Source organism: Hemicordylus capensis, chromosome 5 (genome assembly GCF_027244095.1).
Source record: "Hemicordylus capensis ecotype Gifberg chromosome 5, rHemCap1.1.pri, whole genome shotgun sequence".
In the NCBI taxonomy this organism is placed as follows: Eukaryota; Metazoa; Chordata; class Lepidosauria; order Squamata; family Cordylidae; genus Hemicordylus; species Hemicordylus capensis.
Genome location: NC_069661.1, coordinates 129,411,740 through 129,435,037, shown reverse-complemented (window position 1 = coordinate 129,435,037; position 23,298 = coordinate 129,411,740). Strand labels below are relative to the sequence as shown.

General features: G+C 44.8%; 1 protein-coding gene across 6 annotated transcripts in view; it reads left to right on the top strand.

Moving 5' to 3' along the window:
- FAR2 (fatty acyl-CoA reductase 2) overlaps window positions 1-23,298 on the top strand; it is a 181,466-nt gene that overhangs the window by 74,797 nt on the left and 83,371 nt on the right. For 5 of the 6 annotated variants that reach the window (XR_008309155.1, XM_053258243.1, XM_053258242.1 and 2 more), the window contains one exon: window positions 16,416-16,648. Coding sequence is in view for 4 of the 6 variants with exons in the window: in XM_053258240.1 (XP_053114215.1) it covers window positions 16,416-16,648 (233 nt within the window). In the remaining 2 variants the exon portion in view is untranslated. Of the gene's footprint in view, window positions 1-16,415; window positions 16,649-23,298 lie in introns of those variants that run through there. The other variant, XM_053258244.1, reaches the window with a different exon arrangement.

Sequence of the window (23,298 nt, the reverse complement as noted above, 5' to 3'; positions counted from 1 at the left end):
ATTCACACATTATGTTTAATACAGGTACAGCAGTACACTTCCTATCTGAATGATGCATTTGAGGGGCCTGTATCCAGTGTCACTTTTAATATGAATGCAGGTATGTCATTCACAGTCATTCACCCATACAGATGAACAGGTTTACAGACATCTGTATACTCATATAGCATACTGAACAAATCGGGCTACTCACAGGCACCAAAATCCAACTAGTTATAGTACAGAAAATATCTAGCAAAAAATTGACAATGATTTTTTTTTAAGCTAAGCATTGTCTGTTTTAATTATTTAATAAACTATTTGCAAACCACTTGTCTGCAAGACAAGCACCCAGCATGGCATACAAGAATAATCTATGACAAAATATACATTTTTAAAAAGCCTAGCATTGTCCTGGCACAATTTTCCCGCAGTTTGCTTCTTCAACCAGTACAGAGAGTAGGGGATCCGCATCTGAGTTGCAGAGCTCCTGGGTCAAGCCCTGTCATTCCTGAGATTGAGTTGTATTGTTCCTTTTCAGAAAGACAACTTCTATACTATAGGTTAATATCAGATCCTGGCTTTCTTTCTTTCTTTCTTTCTTTCTTTCTTTCTTTCTTTCTTTCTTTCTTTCTTTCTTTCTTTTCATCCTGCTGCTAGATCTACATATTTCGTTAGCTATTGTACAGGCTCAGTGGTGATGAGGAAATAAACTCTGTGGGCTGACTCATGCCCTTCCAACTGAAACCATTCTGAAGGGCAAGCATGGAGCAACATCGCTTCTCCTTTTCCTCTTTTTGGGTTACAGAACACGATGTCCTCACTCCTGTCCAACAATATCTCAACATTGCAGAGTTGCTGTATTTCCCCCCTGTGCTGGAGCTCATCAGTATGGGTTGTGCACTGAGCATGCTCGAGAGACAGGACCAAAACATGTGAGGCTAGTTTCTTGTTGCTGGAGGGTGCCATATCCCCAGTTCCAGTCCTGTCTTGCTTGAGGTAGCGGGGCTGTGAAAGCTCTCCAGCATTTTTTGGGGGGAAAGACAGGCTAGTTTCTCATTTTCCTTTTTTAAACGTTTATTTCTCTTCTTCCTCCATCCCCTTAGATTGTGTGAGGGTGGGAAGGGGGCTATCTTAGCACTTTATTTTAACCTAAATCCTAAACATTTTTCCATTCCTAATTAGACCATTGTCAATTTCTAGTTTCACTTTTGTTTTCCTTTACTCCGTATGAAGCCTGCTCAGGCAGAAGAGCTGCTGCAAGGATCCCTTTCTGAGGGCCTGCAGCTAGCTTCCAGTTCTATCAGTCCTTCGCAAGAGCCCTTCAACCCTCCTACTTAGGCAGTTTTGGCCTTGCCTATGTGAATTGAAATTCCTCCAGCTGATCTGGTGCTTGCTGGGGTGGAGGCAGCTGGTGCATACAAAATAGCTGCAAATTAAAATAATAATAAATCAAAAGATTGCGGGGATCAGACGGAACTGTCTAAAAAGAAATACAATTCCTGCCTGCCCCTTGTGCCTTAGCAAGCACCTCCTGATTATAGCAATATCCTGCAGGGCCCCCTTTTTTGAGAACCTGCAGCCATCGATAAAGCCAGATGTCCTTGCAAGAGCCCTCCAACCCCCAATATGGGATAGGTTGGCCTTGCCTATGCAGATAGCCCCTGCTCCTGCCACTACAGCAGGTACAGTTGTAGCAGCAGCACTGGCTCACACTAAAAGCTGCAAACAGACCAAACGCTGCAGGGTACTGCCAGAGCCGCCTCAATCCTCCTCACTTCAAGAGCAGATCTCTTTTGAGCATGTGTCAACGAAGAAGCAAGACTTGCTACCTTCCAGAAAATGACAACCATTGTCCTTTGGGCAAACTATTGGTGTCTAAGCAAACCACACAAGAGGCAATGGCGGTTGAGGGGGAACTGGCTGGTCCGCATCCCCTCCCCTGCTGCCGACCCAGCACTCCTGCTGGGGAGGATGTGGTGATTGCTCTAGCTGCCCCCCTTTTGAGTCTGTGCAGTCAGCGACTCCTAAGGGCAAGCCCTCTACCACAGGATCTTGCTGGTGACCCTGCTGGAAATGGTTGTGGCAAACATACTCAGCGCAGCCTGTAAGTAATGCCTCCCTCGCCCATTTGGGCTTGATACCACTGTATTCCACCAGGTGTGCCCAACTGGCCCAAAATTCTTGGCCAGGTAGTGTCAGCATAAGCGTAACCCACCCACCCCACCCCCAGCACCTCCTCCCACTGCTCCTTTCTTCCTCTCAGAACCTGACACCCTGCTAGGCGACTGCCCTCCTCCTGTCCAGGCTATTGTCCTTGAGGAGAGGCCAGTCCCATTTTGGAGTGGGGCAGTTTAGCACCCAGGAGTTCTGATTTTAAACACCGAGGGGTTAACATTCCTCCCCTCTGAGGCATCTCTCCATTGCCCAAACAGAACCAGCAACCCAGTGCTCCTGTGTTGTACCCAAGGAGGGTGGGCTGATCCCCTGTGGCAGACATAGTTTGTTCCTTGCCAACAGGATCAACTTTGGTTGCATGGAATGGGAGATTACAATTTAACTCCTCAGTTCCCACCTGATCCTCTGTTTCCCATGCCTGCCACTGCATTATCCCCATTTCCTCCTTATCTGCTCAAAGCCTGCACAGGAAAAGAGCTGGTCTTGTGGCAGCTAGTATGAATTGTTTCCTTTGCTGAGCAGGGTCCCCCCTGATGTGCATTTGGATAGGAGTTCACGTGTGAACAACTGGCTAACAGCATCTGATCCTGAAGCCTCACAGTCTGCTCCTTGAACCCAAGCAATCCTGTGGGATCCAGTAAGAGGAAGGAGTGTTATCTGAAGAGGAGGTAGTCCAACAAGACCTTTTCCTCTCCCTTCCTACCTCTCTCATTTGGGATCTTACTTACCAAGGTAAATAGGTGGTCATTAACATCTCTCCATTAAAAATGCTCAACTAGGGGAGCTGGTTTTGTGGTGGCAGGCATGGGTTGCTCCACTTGCTGAGCAGGTTTTCCCCTGGTTTGTGTTTGCATGGGAGATTACATGTGTAATAGGTCAGCTGTGGGTTTTGTGTTTATATCAACAGGACTAGATCAAACCTTTCTTTCCTCCCTCTTCTAGCCCTACTGCCACAGTCCATTACCCCTCTTTCGCAGGGTCTTGTTGCCATCATGGTAACAATCTGGCCCCTCTAGGTTGGTTGGGAGTTCCCTGGGAGACATGACACACCTTTGCCAGAAGTTATGGCTCACCTCGCTGTTCCTTGGTGCGCAATTGGCCTCAGGATCACCCTTCAGCTACAAAGGGGAATACCATCCAGAACTGCCAGGGAACAGAAATTGCAACTTACTCCTCGGGAATGCCCACAAGGCATCCACTACTTTTGTCAAGCAACCACCAGTAACTCCTTCCTTGCAAGAGCCTCAGTTCTTGTGCATAGGAACTCGCTTCTTCTGTTCTGTCTGAGAACTCTGAGCATCTCCAAGAGATCAATATTTGGCAAAAGCAGCAGCACTTATGGCAGACTCCAGCCTAAAATTGTATACAACCTGCCTCCAAGCCTTTAGCACTCAGAGTGATGGTACACAGATCTATCCAGCCAGCACTCTGGAAGGTTGACATAAAGTCCAAACTTGCATTTATGTCCTCTCCTTTGGCAAGCGCCAAGCTCCTCGAACCATTTCTGGACCCAATCATGGTAGAGACCAGAGATTTTAAGTAAAATAAGATAAAATAAATGCCTTCCCATCAGGAAACTCAGGCAATGAGTTTCTACCAGGGCACCAGATTCAGGAAGTTGGGCTGCTCCCCGTGGAAACAAACTATAGAAAGCTTCTTGGATACAAGAGTCTCTTACATTCATCCCAATCCTCAGCACAGTGGAACACTATGTCTCCAACCCAGTAATAAGCAGACTCCTTGACTTTGCTTCGACATATATGCCCACCTCCCAAGGCATAGTCATAGTCACCATTCTCAGGCCTATTCCTTATACTTTCTCGCCACTCCTCCAGATATTCTACCCATCCGTCATCATCTACAGACTTGGATAATCAAATCAGTACCCTCAACAGAAATACATCAAAGTGTTATCTTATTCATCACCTCGAAGAAGATGGCTCTTCAGAGGCATTTCTAGATCTCTAGAAATTCAACAAGTTCATCAGAAAGGACCTCATGCCATATAGGTGACTATCTGTGCAAATGTATTCACAGCATCAGTGGACGTCTCAGAGGTCTGTTCCCACATCTCAATTCGTTCGGATCACAGGAGATTCCTAAGATGCTTGAACAACCATCTGTATTACCAGTACACAGTGCTCCAGTTTGGACTGTCATCTGTCCCCTGCGTACTCACGTAGGTAATGGTAACACTCAATGCACCTCCCACCTGTAGAGCAGATATATACACCCCGCAATCCTTGATCAGACCTCTGTCTTCCAGAAAGCAGAAAGAGATGTGAGTCCAATGCCACTGTACATGTACTGCCACAGATTCATCGTCACCCAGAGAAGGGCCATCTTGGCTAGTCTCAGTCTCTTCTACACCTGGGAGCACTTTAGATACCACCTAGTCATTCATGTTGCTCCCCAGGAAGAGAAGGACACAGTCTCTGTGCTCACCCAGCCTCTTCACGTTGTTACCCCACAGACCTCAGGCTTCTCTCACAAGTCTAGGAGATCGATGGTATTGTGTATGGAGTACACTCCCCAATCGACATGTCACTGCCATCTCTTCAATTGCTCCTGTTCTGTTGCAAGCTCTCATCTAGGTGACCACTCACAATCAGATTTGGTTCCCTCCCAGTTTCTCACTCCCTGTTATGGGGGCTCTCCTCAACTTCAGCAGAGGCTCCCCTCTAACAGAACCTCCAAGACTCACATTTACCATGGATGCCAGCCCGAAAGGGTGGGGCACTCACTACGAAACCCAACATGCACAAGGTCTTTGGTCTCCTCTACCACCAAGAAATAACATCAACTGGCTAGAACTAGAAGCATCCCACTTGGCCTTCATCCAATTCTGCCTTTCTTCTAGGGCCATCATGTGTTAATACATTCAGACAACATACCCACAAAGTCACACACAGACAGACATGCCAGGTCCAGATCACTGGAGCCCAGTCCTCATAAGATCTTCGGAGAAGTGTTCTTACAGCAGTCAGAGTTGATCCTATTGGCATCCCATAGGCTCTGAAGGGCCGGGTTCTCACAACTGGTGTACCTCTCGGTCTACCACCCTCGGCATCTCCCCCTCCACAGGGATCCTCTCCCTTAAGGGCCTCTCATCCATCTGTCCCAGTATGGCTCCAACGGTACATCTTAGGTTGAGGGCTACTCGCATGCTGCACAACATTCCATCTCGGCTTCCCAGCATCCATCTAATGTCTAGCCCTTCAGACGACATGGACAGCTTCTCTAGATACACAGAAAATGATCAATCCATTGGCTAGGGGTTTGCCAAAGTCCTTGCCTCCACCAGTCTAGAGCTTTGGTCTGCGTTCCAATTCTCTCAAATGCCATACCTTTGTTCTGGCTTTGATTCCAAACTTTTGAGAGCATGGTGGTTCTGTCCAACATTCCCACAGTGCCCAATTTTTCTCTGATGGGCCTCCAATTGGCTTCCCCTATTGTCCAGTGTTTTTTTACTATTGGGGTACTTGAATGCGGCCTTTAATGCCATTCTCCTGCTACCATTCAAACCCTTATCTTCTTCCTCTCTCTAGTTTTTGCCATACTAGGTCATTGCGATCACTTTATCTTCATCCCACACAGTGCCTTTGCTGACTGCTTTATTATACATAAGGACTCTGCATGTCCACGTTGACTACATGGTACTTAAACCTGATCCCTCCTTCCACCGGTCTTATGACCTTGTCCTTTCCCACCTCACCACAGAGAAAGACCTGGCTTACACATTTGCTGGGCTCTACGCATCTAGATCAGGCGCACTATAGGTCAGGTATTTCACATATCTGACTTCCCTTTGTCTCCTTCAATACCTGTTCTAGAAGGATCACAGCTCTCTCTACGCCCAGGGCAGCCATAGCAGCCTTCTCGGCATGCACTCCTTGGATGCGGTATAGTAGCCATTCTGCTCTTCCATTTCTCTCCTTATTCATCACTACAAATATTCTCCTTGTAGACATACCTGGTGACCTTTGGGCGCACGGTCTTCAAACAGGTAGTTTGAATACATTCTCCCCCCCCCCCCAGTTGTTCTTTCGCATACCACTTGGGCATGTCCCATACTGATGAGCTCCAGCACAGGGGGAAAAGGAACATTGGACTTACCGTGAAGGGTTCTTTTCTCCTTTGACTGGAGCTCATCAGGCCCAGCTCCAGATGTATCTAGTTATTGGGGTTGGTTCTTTGTATCTTGGATGGAGCCACCTTCCTGAACATAACAGTATGTGTCCTCCATGATTCCTGTGTATTTAACCTGTTGCCTTTCTAGGCTATTTCTCTCTTTCTACACGTGCCACACTCTACGCTACAGTCCCAGAACTGGGGATATGGTGCCCTCTGGCAACAGGAAACTAGCCGCACATGTTTTGGTCCTGTCTCTCGAGCATGCTCAGTGCACAACCCATACTGATGAGCCACAGTATGGCAGTCACAGGGAAAAAGAACCCTTCACAGTTCCTATCTCACACACTCCTATACTTTGCCAACTAGGATGGTGAATATGCAGAATAAAATAAGAGTATGTGAAATGTTAAAAGCATTTCAATTTGATTTACAAATGTGCTAGGTGTTCGATTCTTAGCTGTTTCACCATCCAAGAAAAATTGAAAATTGCAGTCTCTAAACCAGTTGAATCCTATGAAATGGCTGTTTGTTTTTGCTTCACTTAGCTAGGTTTGACTGACTCAATTTTTAATGGATACAAGTGCTTGACTGAGGAACATCACACAATGCCTTCTGTTGATTGAGATCTTGAGGAGCAGATCTGTGTTCTGCTGAATAATGTGCACTTACTTACTACATAAGTGTCACAGTTAGGAAAAACTTTGAAATAGTAGCCCATTCATCTTTTAGGCAGTATGATAAAGTAAGACTCATCTAGCAAGTGTGTGTGTGTATGTATATATATGTATGTGTGTGTGTGTGTGTGTGTGTGTGTGTGTGTGTGTGTGTATATATATATATATATATATATATATATATACACACCCAAGGATGAACAACTCCAATAGCTCCAAGGGTCACATTTACATTTTTTAAAAAATCTAAGAGGGCTGCATCAGTACATTAACCACAAAAAAGTGGTTTTGCCTTCTATTTTTTTCTCTCTGTGCCCCATAGTGTGCCCTCCTTGCACCATCACAGGTCTGTATACAGAGTTAAGGATAAGCTCTGTGTTGTACAGGTCTGTGCCAATGGGATACAACTGCATCTGCTCAACATCTTGTAACTAGTTGGGGCAGGTGGGTGCATATTCCAGAGCAAAGCAATTGTCATGTTGGGGATATGGCTCAACAGGTGTTTTCTCTCTCTCAGCAACTGGTTAGTGCATGCCCGGCTGATTTGCTCCCATTTTAGTCCTCATGCTATTTATCCTAGCGGTCTGGCTGAACGTTCTGTTTTTAGCTGCTCGTGTTTTTTAATTTCACCATCCCCCCTTCCCTGTCATGTCCTATTTTGGGCAACCTTCTCTGCTAAAACTGGGGCACTTCTGGTTTGGCTTTCTCTCTTAGTCTACATTTGGGTGACTGAGTGAGGAGAATGGGCATGCTCTTGAAGAAGGCTTGTTGAACGTTTTGCAGGGGCAACCCTTGTCTACTAATATTTTCTAAAGAAAACTACAATAGCAGTTGGTGGTTTTGGAGGCTATAGGAGACTGTGCTCTTGCCTAAAGTCAAAAGATTCTGCAGTTATATGAATTTCTATTATGATGAAACACAACAATTCTTTCCCTTGCTCTTGAAAAATCCAGGGTTTCCCTTTCCCTTGCGCTTGAAAAATCCAGGGTTATTGGATTTAACATACAGCTTTTCTTAAATTGCTAAAATTTGTTACCAAGCGTTAAACATTGGTATTAGAAATGCTCACTGGCAATATCCAAAACATTCTTGAAATGGTAAATAGTGGGAATCAGGGCCAAATGGTAACACAATATATTAGCTGGCATCCTGACTACAGTTGGATGCACCAGGAAGATGTGTGTGCTGCAGAGAGCTTTCCCACTACCACTGCAACCATATGTGCAGCAGGGTGGAGCAAATGACAGTGTCATCCAAAAAAATGTCGCTGAGAACGGTGCAGCCCTCAGAGACATTTTTTTCGGGTGGCACAGGGCACTTCTGGAGGCAGAGCAGATCATCGAAATGTGCTGCCCTCTCGTGCATGCCGGAAGCTGCACAGCTAGGAATGCTCTCTGCAGCACGGACACATCTTCCTGGCACATGCATGCTGCATTAATCAGAATGTTGGCCATTTGTTCTCAAAAATTTGCTAAACTGATTATCTTCTAGACCTATTTCAAACTGGCTTTCGGGCAGGCTATGGGGAGGAAACTGCCTTGGTCGGTCTGATGGATGATCTCCAGTTGGGAATTGACAAAAGGAGTGTGACTCTGTTAGTCCTTTTGGATGTCTTGGCAGCCTTCAATACTATTGACCTTCTGGAATGTCTGAGGGTATTGGGGGTGGGAGGCACTGCTTTGCAGTGGTTTTGCTCCTACCTCATGGGCAGATTCCAGATGGTGACTCTTGGAGACTGTTGTTGTTCAACATCTGAACTTTCCTGTGGTGTCCCTCAGGGCTCCATATTGTGTCCGATGTTGTTTAACATCTACATGAAACCACTGGGAGAAATCGTCAGGAGATTTGGAGCAGGTTGTTATCAATATGCTGATGACACCCAAACCTATTTCTCCATGTCATCGTCATCATCGGGAGAAGGCATAACCTCTCTAAATGCCTGCCTGGAGGTGGTAATGGGCTGGATGAGGGATAACAAACTGAGGCTGAATCCAGATAAGATGGAGAAACTTATTGTGTGGGGCGGGAACTCCGGAGATTATTTTGATATGTCAATTTTGGATGGGGTCATGCTCCACTGGAAGGAACAGGTACACAGTCTGGGGGTGCTCCTGGATCTAAACCTCTCCCTGGTGTCCCAGATTGAGGCGGTGGCCAGAAATGCTTTCTATCAGCTTCATCTAATACACCAGCTGCATCCGTTTCTTGAGATGAATGACCTCAGAATGGTTACATATGCTGGTAACCTCCAGGCTGGACTATGGCAATGTTCTCTATGTGGGGCTGCCTTTGTACATAGTCCAGAAACTGCAGTTGGTCCAGAGTGCGGCAGCCAGGCTGGTCTTGTCATCTAGGAGAGACCATATTACACCTGTGTTGAAAGAGCTACACTGGCTGCCAATAAGTTTCCGGGCAAAATACAAGATGCTGGTTATTATCTATAAAACCCTAAACAGCTTGGGCCCTGGGTATTAAAGAGAACATATTCTTCACCGTGAGCCCCATCGCCTGTTAAGATCATCTGGAGAGGTTCGTCCGTGGTTGCCACCAGCTACTCAGGGATGGGGCTTCTCTGGATGTTGCTGCCCCTGGGTTTTGGAATGTGCTCTCTGTTGAAATAAGAGCCTCCCCATCTCTGGCAACTTTTTAAAAGGCAGTCAAGATGCATCTGTTCACCCAGGCTTTTAATTAGATTTATTATTTTAATACTTTTATTGTTGGATTTTAAATGTTTTTAGTATAAATGATTTTAATGTTTAAATGATTTTAATTGTTTCAATTGTAAATCACCCAGTGACACAAGTTTTGGGTGGTATAGAAATATGTTAAATAAATAATAAATTAAAATAAATATTTTAGTAAAAGGGAGTTTCTCTCTGCTTAGGATGCATCTATATTTGTATATACTGATTTTATTTATTTTATTTTACTTTATTTTTTAATATTAATATTTATATTTATATATATATTTGTCCCAAGGCCCTCAAGCATCCCTGAGGTTCTGGTTGGTTATAGAGTTAGATGCAGAGAATAATGCTAGTGGAAAGTATTTGCTGAAAGGAATAAATGGAGCTTACACACATGTGAAAGTAGGCTTAAATTGTGACTCTTCAATATTGGTGGCTAAAGGTCACACATTAGGCCTACAGTTCAACAAGGCTGCTATTATTATTATTATTATTATTATTGAGAGGAGAACAGTCCTGTTGGATGAAACCAACAGTCCGATAATCCAGTACTCAAGCAGTAGTCAGCCCCTGGGAAGGTAAGGGACCACCTTCTTCCCCAGGGGCAGAGCCACCATTGGGCAAATGGGTTCAAAGAACCCAGGCCTCCGCCCCCAGGGGCCTCGCCTCATGGCACCAGACATGCCCCCTGCATCTGATGTCAGACACAGCGGGCATTATTTTGCTCCCAAACTGGGCTAGTTTTGGAGGGAAATCGCATTGGCAGCATGGCTGGAACTGCTCTCCCTACCTTTAAAGGCAGGAAAAGTTGCTCCAGCCCGCACTGCCCATGCAGCACGGGCCAATCTCCCTTCCAAACGGGGCCACGGGGCCCCGTTTGGGAGGGAGACCATGCCCCTGCATCCGACGCCAGATGCAGGAGTGTGGCTGGCTGGCCCCCTGCATCTGATGTCAGATGCGAGGGGTGGGGCCAGGGGGCATGGTCTGCTGCCAGCTTCCCTCCATGCCTGTTCTTCCCCTTAAGTCTGTCCAACATTGAAATCTTCATCAGAGAACCTCTTTCCCCCCTGCCTTCTACATCGAGGCTTCTGGCTTGAAAGAGAGCCTTTTCATTTGTGGTACCCCACATATGGAATGTCCCTCCTGGGGGATTCACCTGGCACCAAGAAGATATCACTCACTCACCGAAAGTGCCCTCAGCACCAGCTGGCTTCCTCCCCTCTGTGTTGCTCCTTCCTCCCCTCCCCACCATCGATGCAGCAGCATCCAAAGTGCCAGCTGGCTTCCTTCTTTCCCTTGAGCAACTCTTTCCTTCCCCCTCACCCCCCTGCCATGCCCCAAAGCACCAGCCGGCTTCCTTCTTTCCCCCTGCTGCTACCAGTATTTTTCTCCCCCTCTTCCATCCCCTTTCCCAGTCAGTGTCTCTCTCTCATCAAACCTTTCCCATCCCCTTTCTCCACACGCATACACACACTCACTCTGTCCCCACTTTCTCCCCCCCCGTCAAGCCTCCCCATCTCCCTTCCTCCCTCCTTTCCTCCCTCCTTCTCCCCCCCCCCCTCGTCAAGCCTCCCCATCCCCTTTCCCTATTGTTGAGAACAATAATGGTTAAAATATGATGGTTATGTTCAGAATTACTTAAATGCCAAAAAATTAAAAAAAAATTAAGCTTTCCCTGAGCATTGGGAAATATGATATTTTGAATTTCTTCCAAAAACTAACCAAAAAATATTTACATTTTGCCTGAGCAAATTACGGTGTCAAAGCAGTGCATTCAGCTAATTTAAGTAGCAGGGCAAGAGAGGGTAGAAGAAAGGGAATGAGAGAAGCGGGGGGAGGAGGAGGAAGACAGAAGGGGTTGTGAGGTGGGCATGAGGCAACAGAAGGAGGTACGAGGCTATGTGCACCCCCAGAGGTGCATCGGAATCCAATCCAGCTCACCACTAGATTTGAGTTTGACATCCTTGTTTTAAATATGTACATGAAGTTAACAAGTATGGCATGAAACAGCAGCTCTTCCCCCATGCGTGTTATTTGTATTATCTAGTAATCAGAGGTATAGGGCCTTGGAACATGGAGGCTCCACTGAGCTCTCATTACTAATTACCATTGACACAGTTATCCTCTCTGACAATGGCTTTTGAACTGTGTTCTGCAGAACCGTGACATTCTTTAAATAAAAGTTCAGTAATTTCAAGCTTCTCTGAAAGAACTGAAGAAGTTTTCCCACTGCTAACCATCTTCCTCCAGCACTGCACATCCATAGTGGAATGTTTATGTATTCTAGGGTGCACTCTAAATACAGACAGGACAGTGATAATTCTCTGCAACGTGAAGCAGTTCTGGGCAGACATGCAGACAAGTTGATGAAGAAAAGGTTCCCTTGGGGTGTAAAGTTTGAAAACTATGAATTTGTCTTTTAAAAACAAAACAAAAAAAACCTATTTATTTTTTTTAATTTAAAACACACAAAACAATAATATAAATTATGTAACTGATGCCTCACATAAAACTAGCAAATAGAATTCAAACAAAATACAAACAAAATTCACTATCAATATCAAAAAGGGCAGAGTAAATATTTGTATCATTTTAAACTTAAATGTTTTACATAATAGATATAATCTTTAACTGCTCTGGCATAGTATAAGTAGTCTATCTAAAAATAGCTGAATTTCCCTCTCCAATATCTGTTCCCCACTTATACCTAAAAGACAAAGGTTTTACATCTAAATTTAACAAAAGTAAGTAGATTTTCCTCATCATACCTTTCAACCCTTTGGGTGTAACAAGGTGCTTAAATTCTGTGATTTCAAATCCATACCTTTTAAGAACATAAGAACAGCCCTGCTAGATCAGGCCCAAGGCCCATTTAGACCAGCATCATGTTTAACCCAGTGGCCCACCAGATGCCTCTGGGGAGCCCACAGGCAAGAGGTGAAGGCATGCCCTCTCTCCTGCTGTTGCTCCCCTGCAATTGGTATTGAGAGGCATCATGCCTCTGAGGCTGGAGGTGGCTGACAGCCACCAGACTAGTAGCCACTGATAGACCTGTTCTCCATGAATTTATTTATCTATAATAATTCAACTCCTTAGTTGTATTTCCCAAGTCATTACAACTGTTTAGAAGAATGGTTGAACCACCTCTTGGATCTAAAAGTATTCAAGAATAATGGGGGTGGGGGTACGGCTCGGGGTGGATGGAAATGAAATCCACAACAAGAAATGGGTATTAAAACCACCTGTAGACAGGCATCCAAAGCTTGGGGTGGGAAGAGCTGCAGGTTCATGAATCAAGGTTTGTGCAGAGGTTTGGCACCAAACTGGTTCAGACAAGGTCCAAACCAGTCCAGCACTGCTGGTGGATGGAAGTGCGAGTGCGATCTTTAAAAAGGAGCAGAGCAGGTCCTTACCTGCTCTCTGCCACCCCATGCAGTTTCCTTCTGTGGCAGCACTCCTCATGCAATGCCAGTACACACATGGCACCCATACATGTTTGCACTACATGCTGGCGCCATGCATGGGTTCTTGGGAGGAGTTCTGCCACAGAAGGAAACTGCATGGGGTAGCAAAGAGCAGGTAAGGACCTGCTCTCTTCCTTTTAAAAGATCTCGCTCACCACTCACCCCCCTCCCACACACACAGAGTGCTGCCGAACTGGTTCGGCACCAAACCTGTGTATGAATCTCAGTTCGTGAACATCCCTAGCTGAAATGTTCCTACTGCATTTTTAAAACATTACTTGGAAAACCTGCTGCAGCTCACTACATCACTAATACCACCTAATAATTTTGAGGAACCATAATAAAAATGCAATAAAAGATGATAATTCTGGAGCTGCTTTATGCTTGAATTCATGTCAGATTGACAAAAGTTCTTATAAATATTAACAATTTCTTTTTTCATTATATTATAATAGGCAAATACAGTTCTTGTTTTGTTTTTCCTAAAAGGAACCAAACACTAACTGTACCTAAACTGGAAGCATAATTATACAATTGAGAGGCAGCATGATGTAGTGGTTAAGAGTGTTGGACTAGGACAAGGAAGCATCAAGTTTAAATCCCCCACTCAGCCATGAAACTCACTGGGAGAATCTGGGTTAGTCCCTGCTCTGTTTGTCTAACCTACTTCACAGGGTTGTTTTAAGGAAAAACATAACCATGTACATCACTCTAGGCTACTTGGAGGAAGAATGGGTTATAAGTGGAAAAATAAATAAATAAATCTAACAAGTGGAAGCTACGACAAAAATGTTGCATCAGATCTGAAATCTCATATAGAGGAGGAAGTTGCAGAATAGAGCATTGATGGGCAACAGGAAGGTGAAATGTAGTGTTGTCAGAACAGTTTTCTTTGTTTTCTTGTTTGGCGTAGTATATTTTGTTGCTTTCTTTTTCCCCCCTTTTTTGGTTCAGGTTTGTTTCTTTTTGGTTTTTGGGATGCCATCACTTTGTTTTTTGTGTTTGGCAGTTTCTTCCCTATTGTTCTTTATATAGCCCCTGTGTCTTGTGCAACTGTTAACACCAGCTGTCACTCACTGTCAATGATTTTCCTTGCTCCCTCCCAGTTCTGTCTCTCACCCTCCTCCCCGCAAGTGATTGTACCCTCTTGATTGGCAGAAGAAGATAAGAACATAAGAACAGCCCTGCTGGATCAGGCCCATGGCCCATCTAGTCCAGCATCCTGTTTCACACAGTGGCCCACCAGATGCCACTGGGAGCCTACAGGCAGGAATTAAGGGCATGCTTTCTCTCCTGCTGTTACTCCCCTGCAACTGGTATTCAGAGGCATCCTGCCTCTGAGGCTAGAGGTGGCCTGTAGCCCTCCAACTAGTAGACGATGATAGACCTCTCCTCCATGAAGTTATCCAAACCCCTCTTAAAGCCATCCAGGTTGTTGGCTGTCACCACATCTGGGGTGCAAGATGGGGCTGCACTGGAAAGAGCACCTGTATGCTTGCATGCAGAAGGTTCTAAATTCCCTTCCCAGAATCTCTAAGATAAGGCTAAGAGAGTCTCCTGTCTGCAACCTTAGAGAAACCACTGCCAGTCTCTGTAGTGTAGACAATAATACTGAGCTAGATGGACCAAAGGTCTGACTCGATATAAGGCAGCTTCCCATTTGGGGGCATGTAATGTGGTCCCTCCCAAAACTCTCAAATGGTGGGGACTTGGGGAGGCTCTGTACCTATCAGTACCCTCCACTAGCAGTCAGCAATATGTTGATTGATTATTTATTTCTTACATTTATATCCCGCTCTTCTTCCAAGAAGCCCAGAGACTAATCTAAATCCAAGACAGCATTCATTATGACTGACTACAGCTGACTATAGCTATTTCTGCAGCATAAGATATTCCTCTGGTGGGTCCCCCACCTTCAGGAATGGCCTGGGAGGGGATATATGAAGTGTTGCTGTGGGAAGGAATACAGTCCCAGCGTAGCACAAAATATTATTTCCCACCTACCCAGTTCATAAACCATATTTATATAGAAGCTTAGACACAAACATACTAACTGCACATTTAGTGCCAAAATATTCTGTTTTCTGATCTCCATTTCTTTTGCCCTTAATTTTGTTTGTAGAGTGATTCATCATATCTATTCCATTGCTCTGTTACTGGAAATCTCGGACTGTGATAAGCTAAATTTGTGTGACTAAAAGCTTTTTGTATGTGGACAGTGCTCTGTGTAATCTAGACAAATGTTTAATAGCCCCTACTGGATAACATCTAATCAATTACTTTTGTTTAATAGTGACCTTGGCCAGATTCAGAAATGGACTGATGCATTAAATGATTGAGCCATAGAACCTGCAGTTCCATTTGAAAAATAACTCCATGAAAGTTGAGCTTTCTAGCTGATACGTATTCTGAATTGAGTGGCAAAGTAGATCATCAATCTCCTGACAGACATTCCCCCAGGAGTTGTCAAACTGTTGTCTTTGAACTGATCATCCTCATTTTATCCTGAGATGCATAGGATGACTTGATCAGATTCCTTAATATGACACATCCAGATATGAACACATGTTCAAAAGAGAGATACCACATTTTGTGGTTAAGAAGAAACCATATATCCGAGCCAGTCCTTAGCATTTCAGGGGGATAAGGAACACCACAAATAGTAATGTGCCCAAACAAATTCAGCACCTCCCTAGGGAAGCACCAAACTGGCTTGGGCGCCCCTAGCCAAACTGGTTCAGTGGGGCGGGGATCTGGTCCTTTAAAAACAAGGTAAGCAGGTCCTCTGCAGCCCCGCCGCTTTTCCTGGCATGGCACTTGCATTTCAGAGCTGCGCATATGGCTGCAGTGCTACTCCCAGTAGCCTGCATTGGAACACATAGCCATTTGCTTGGTCAGCAACACCATGTTGACCATGCCAGTGGCCACCACGCATATGCGGCAGCCATGTGCATGCCAACACCGCACCCAGGCTGCTGGGAGCAGCCTTGCAGCCGTGTGCGGCCTTTTGAAATGCAAGCCCTGCTCCCAGGAAAGCGGCGAGGTGGCGGAGGAGCAGGTAAGGATCTGCTTACCTTGTTTTTAAAGGACCCGATCCCCACCTTGCCTGTGGCTGCCCGAGGCAGTTCAGGCACATCCCGAACCACAAAACCCTTTACCATGTGACAATACATATTCACATTCCATCACTGCCAATAGCACAGACGTGCAGTGCAACCCTACCAATAGGACTGTTCCATATGACAAATCAGAACATGCTAACATGTTAATGCCTTAAACTCTTTTCATCTTTCTGCTAGGTACCTCTACAAAGAAGCTGGAAGGAGGAAAAACTGAAAACAGCATGTCTTCCATTGCAGCTTACTACAATGGGAAATCAGTACTTGTTACAGGGGCCACGGGTTTTATGGGCAAAGTACTAATGGAAAAGCTGCTGCGCTCCAGCCCTGATGTGAAAGCTGTTTATATTCTTGTGCGGCCCAAGGCTGGACAGTCAACGGAAGAGAGAGTTGTAGACTTGGTGAAATGCAAGGTAGGTAGTTGGACTTCATACAGGAATCTGTGGCAATTGGTAGCATCTTGTACAGTCAGCAGGTCAGAGTTACCATGGTGATGACTCCATATTCCATATATTCAGTTCTCTTTCACTGTAATTGTATCTGGCATTAGTCACTGAAGTCACAAATCGCAATCCTGCTTTATTAATTATCCATGGCCTGGTAACAACTTCTTCACATGTTCAGGGAAAGTATGGAAAATCAACATGTGGTGGAGCAGCTGGCCTGAGCCTGCCCTGTCCCCAGACTTTCTTTATTTCTGCACCTGTGCGGGCGTGCGGGCGTGTGTGTGTGTGTATGAATGATTATTTATTTATTTAAGGAAATATTATTTATTTATATAAGGGAACCACCACTTTCAAAGGTGCCCCTTTGCCCACTTAGCAGGGAATTTTAAGAGTGATATAATTAGTTGTTCCTTGCAATGTCCCCTCTACCAGGGATTCCCAGATGTTGTTGACTACAACTCCCATAATTCCCAGCCAAAGGCCACTGCAGCTTGGGATGCTGGGAGTTGTAGTCAACAACATCTGGGAATCCCTGTTATTGGGAACAGTGGTTCCTTACCCTTGAAATTATGTCCAGAGGCCAATGTTTCCACTCACCATCCTGGTATTGGTGATGGTCCATTGCTCTCGGGGAAGAGTCCCAACCTCTTTCTCCAGCTTGAGAGAGGAGGTGGGGATTGTCCCTGCAGATGCTCTTTGAAGAGGGCAGTGATCACCATACCCTTCTCCAGCTCCAAGCAAGAGAATTAGGCTGGAGCTTGCCCTTTTGGCACTGGGCAATGAAAATGCTAGGGCCAAACAGCACAGTCTTGTGTCCAGCTGGAAGTAAGCCCAATTGAGTTCAATGGGATTTACTTCCTTATAAGCAATGCTATGGGTTTTCTGCCAAATTTTTGGGAAAGCATCCAGAACAATTTTCCATGCAATTTGAATGAAATATGTATAAGATTTTTTCTCAGAACATTTTATGATGCAGATTTTCCCAGTGCCCTAAATGGATTGTGATCTGATTTGGCATGTTGTTTGCGGTGATGCAAAGGGCAGAACATTCTCCATGAGAATATTTGGTGGTGAAAAATTGCCCGCTGCATGTTGCTGCATGTTAGTTTATGCAGGTAAACCTTGCTATTTGTGGATCTGACATCCGAGGTTCCAAATATCTGTGGTTGGGTAACTAACACCAAACCTTGGGATATGGGGGGGGAGTGTTAATTTTCACATATCCACGATGTTGGGTTGGCCGGAAATGACCTCCAAAATCATTTCTGGCCACCATTTTGGAAAAAGGAGCCATTTTGTGGCTCATTTAAAAAAAAGAAATTCCCCATGAAAAGTCACGGAAGAATGGCAGATGTTTTACTTTGGGGGAGCTACCTAATGGAGTAGTGGGGAAATGACTTGATTATCAAGCCGGAAGTTGCTGGTTTGAATCTCAGCTGGTATTTTTCCCAGACTATGGGAAACACCTATATTGGGCAGCAGTGATACAGGAAGATGCTGAAAGGCATCATCTCATACTGCACGGGAGGAGGCAATGGTAAACCCCTCCTGCATTCTACTAAAGACAACCACAGGGCTCTGTGATCACCAGGAGCCGACACTGACTCGACAGCACACTTTACCTTTGCCTTTTACTTTGGTGGGACATTGCAGGACAGCTGCAGACTCATGAAGCACTGTAGGGCACTTTATTGTGATTATATCTGCAATTCCTTGCCCTTTCCCACCATTTTTTGCAGCTTCAGGAACCTAACCCCCGATTTCCATTGCCTCATGCCCTGTTATCCGCGGTTTCATAACCTGCAGAAATCTGCTGGAATGGAACCCCCATGGATAACAGGGTCCATCAGTGTAGCACTTATCTGGGAATAAACTCTATTGAACACAGTAGGACTTAGGTCCAAGTAAACATGCATATGACTGTACTTTAAGGTTCCACACTTGTGCACACTTACTTGCAAGTAATCTCCACTCGACACAGTGGAACCTATCTTCTGAGTAAGCATGCAGGGTTGCACAGGCAGGGGCAGGGCTACTGTAGGTTTAGGCTTGCCTATTAAAGCCAGCCAAAATGTGTGGAGCCCTGCTTATGTCTAATATGAAGAGATATGACTGGGACTGGCTGAAATAGGTGACTGTGGTTAACATACGGCACATCTTTTCATTCACCTTGTAATTATGCATTTGAGCAGTTGTGCAAGAGTGCAACTCACATAGTCACAGAAATTGTGCAGCTGGAGTTGTGCATTGATATGGCCAATGGAACGAACACTGCACAAATGCAGTGTTACAAGGTGAATTTCAAGTTGCATGATATATCAGCCAGGGACCCCACTGGGCCACCATGTGTTGATCTTTCACATTTTCCCTCAATGTGTGTGTAGTTCTACTTTTTTGTCTGTGTCATAGCTCTTTCTCACCTGTCTCAACAAACATAATTTGTGATGTAACTGGCAGAGCAGAATATTATAATACATTTGGAGTTTTGCTTGCTAGTTTTACAAGCTTAAAACAATCTGTGGTTAGTGTTGGAATGTAAGTAACTGGACTGAGTATACGTTGCCCTCTGTTTCATGTCATAAATCTGCTTTCTTTAATTGAGAACCTCTTGGTTCCTTTTACTTAATCACATTTTCCCTGAATGTGTGTATAGTTCTACTTCCTCTTCCTTTTCAAAACTGAGATACTGTTGAAAGGATCTTCAGTTAAAGGAGTTTAGAGATCCTTTTTGAATTTTGTCCTCGTTAAAAATAATAGGGTAGAACTATAATACTCTTTCACTGCTCCCTTGCCATGTCATTACAGTTCTTCTACAGCAAAAATACAGTGGAGAGAGGCAAAAAAGGTAGGGGGGGGAGGGCCAGGGGCCAACCTTCACTTTTTGTCTTGGGTCCTACTCCAACATTGTGATGCACCTAGGTAGGGTACAAATTGGATATTCAAAGATAAACAAACCATCATTAGAAACATACCAGGCAATATGAAATGTCTACCATGTCACTGTTGCGGCATCAATTTATCACAATTTCTTTCTACCATATTGTAGCTAAGGCTTCAAGAGCTAATCAGTTTAATAATTACTATATTAATCACCTGAAGGCTAATTGGCAGCAAGGACCAACTTTAATTGGTAATATTGAGAGTTAATGGTGTGCTTGTTTTAATTTGTTGAAACATATTTTGGATCTGATGTGAAAAATTAATAGGGAATGAAAAGGAAAATGCCCAAGATGCACTTTCCTTCTAATGAGAAGCAATGTTTGACTGTTAAATTATATGTTATGTAAACCTTCCTTACACAAGTGTGGTATAATTAATAGTGTCAGACTTGAGCCAGGGCAGGGGTCCACAAATTTCAGAATTCCCCAAAGCCTGGCACAAGGTGGACCTACCTAATTCTGCCAATCCTTCTGGAACCTTCTTGGGGATGTGGGGCTGGGGGATCAGTCTCCCATTCTGTGCCAGACTTTCATAATTCTCAGAAGCTGTAAATAAAAGATACTTGCCACTTCTAAATGTCTCCAAATACTAGGACAAAGTGAGAGAGACTGTGAGGTGGTTCCTACAATCAGTGGGAACCGTCGAAATAGGGTTAGCGGGGAGAGCGGGCTTAGCCTGCTCTCGCTGCAGACGACCCGTCAGTCGGCTGCCGGTGGCTGAACCGACCGCCCACACGACTGCCGGCTCCATTACGGAGCTGGTGGGGGCTGGGGAGTTCAGGGGCCGCGCATCCCCTGGAAGCTCCAGCATGCCCTGTGCGAGTGCGCAGGGCATGCTAGAGAGACCCCCAATCCGAGAGGCTGCTTTTTAGCTTCCTGGTATGTGGTCTACTCGTGAGTTGCCGTGACACAGAGCCACGCCGTGGCAACTCACGATCCGAAAGCCCAGGTTAAGTCCTAAGCGGGTTACCTGCTTTGACTCAACCAGGCTCGTCTGCGAGCCCAGTGGGTCTCATGATCGGTGGGAAGCAGGCTAAGCACCCTTAGCCCGTTTTCCACTGATCGTGAGAATACCTTGAGAGTGTTGCTGTATGATGCATCATAGTAGGCATGGTTTCCTTCAAAGCTAGCACAATGTTTTCTTAATATTAGTATATCTATGTCACTTAAATCATGTGGAGGAATTGGACTTTGAAGTTTGACTTCCCTCAGTCTTTGACATTTCACAGAGGGATTATTATTTTTTGTTTCTGCTGCATTTAAAAAACAACAAACCTTGTGCTGATGGACATTTCTTGTCCTCCAAATCAGTTTTATCCAACTTATTAAACATTCAGTAGTAATCTGTTTTCTGATTTATAACACATTTGTTTTCTGATTTATAAAATAGAAACTTTCTCCCCCGCCAGACATTAAAAGAGAGGCCACTCTCCACGTTTTTCAGATAACATCATTTACCCAAGACTGGTTCATGTGGTACATGGATATTGTTCTACTGTTCAGCCTTGGTGACTCTCAGCCAAATGTGTGAACTATTTCCATTGTAAAAGTATTGTATTGGAAATGACACTGGGTGATATGAAAGGTTTATCTATCTATACAGGTGAAACTCGGAAAATTAGAATATCGTGCAAAAGTCCATTAATTTCAGTAATGCAAATTAAAAGGTGAAACTGATATATGAGACAGACGCATTACATGCAAAGTGAGATAAGTCAAGCCTTAATTTGTTATAATTGTGATGATCATGGCGTACAGCTCATGAAAACCCCAAATCCACAATCTCAGAAAATTAGAATATTATATGGAACCAATAAGACAAGGATTGAAGAAATAGAACAACATCGGACCTCTGAAAAGTATACAGTGTACTGTGCTTGATTGGCCAGCAAACCCGCCTGACCTGACCCCATAGAGAATCTATGGGGCATTGCCAAGAGAAGGATGAGAGACATGAGACCAAACAATGCAGAATTGCTGAAGGCCGCTAATGAAGCATCCTGGTCTTCCATAATACCTCATCAGTGCCACAGGCTGATAGCATCCATGCCATGCCGCATTGAGGCAGTAATTGCTGCAAAAGGGGCCCAAACCAAGTACTGAATACATATGCATGCTTATACTTTTCAGAGGTCCGATATTGTTCTAGTCTTCAATCCTTGTCTTCTTGGTTCCATGTAATATTCTAATTTTCTGAGATTGTGGATTTGGGGTTTTCATGATCTGTACGCCATGATCATCACAATTATAACAAATTAAGGCTTGACTTATCTCGCTTTGCATGTAATGCGTCTGTCTCATATATCAGTTTCACCTTTTAATTTGCATTACTGAAATTAATGGACTTTTGCACGATATTCTAATTTTCAGCGTTTCACCTGTATATTTCTCCTGGGTGTGCCCAGGAAAAATGCGTCCCGGCAGCCCAGCTGATTGGCTGGGCTGCGGGGGCGCCTGATTGGTCCTGGCGCACCCAGGAGAATTGCCTGGCTGGGCGGCTGCGGAGGCAAGGTGGCGGGCCCGGCCATGGTGGGCTAGGCGGCGGCGGGCCCGGCCGCGGAGGCAAGGCGGCGGGCCCGGCTGCAGTGCAGGCAGCAGCGGGCCAGCTAGAGGCACAGATGCTCTCTGCCTGGGCCCACTAGTAGTAATTAATGCCTGATGGATCATTCATACATGCAAGTTATTCCTTGCTAATAGAGTTGAGTGATAAACATGCCTGTGCAAACTGTTGCCTAGAAACAGAAAATGGAGAGTGCAGCTGTCCCTGAAAGACCTGTTGCGTAAAAGTCATTTTGCCCAAGTGATGGATGTAGTTCAATATAATATATGTATATGCTTATATACTTATGTCATGTCATATGCTTATATGTCCTGCAGCGTAATGCATGCATTGCAGAACTGCCTATGTTGCTGCAGCACTCTAAGACATGTGACAACAGTGCTATTATAAGAGGGCACTATCAGAACTACTGAATTCTTGCACGTTGCACATGACTTCCATTATTCTGTGTACATACACATGGCCTAGGCTGGTATAGCTAAGAATGTGTAAGATGGGTTGTGTGCCCACTAGTACTGAGAAGAAAGTTGTCCACTACAGCCGCTATGGACAGTATTGATCATAATCCTACAGCAATTACCACCACATCCTCTTTGCATGGTATTAGTATTTCAACTTTTCAGCACCCAAGCTCTGATTGTAAAGGTGATGCCAAAGAGCCACGTCAGAATGCAAAGAAGGTTTCTGAACTGCCGATAGTCTCACCAACATCAGACCAGATTACTTTCTGAAGAGTGCTCCAGAGTGCTCTAGCTCCCCCTAAAGTGGTATCTGCATGTCCTGTAGTGTTAGTTGGCCCAACACTCTTCAGGGACATCTCACATATGGAGAAAAAATGGCTACAGAAGATAATCCTTGTATAAGTGGTGGGCAAGGTTGCCTGCATCACCTGGTCAACAAACTATGCAGCACAGAGTAAGCATTTTGAAATCAGCATCATATCACTACTTCCTCTGCTATATGAACAGGCCCATTCAGTTGCTGTCGTAAAGCATGTTTTGAACAAGATACAAGAGATGGTTGAACTCCTAAACTCAGGGCAAATTCAGATCATAGCTGCTGACCAACCACTCTTTGCTGTTGCCAAAAAAATCCAGTGGCAGTGGGCTGAATTGTAT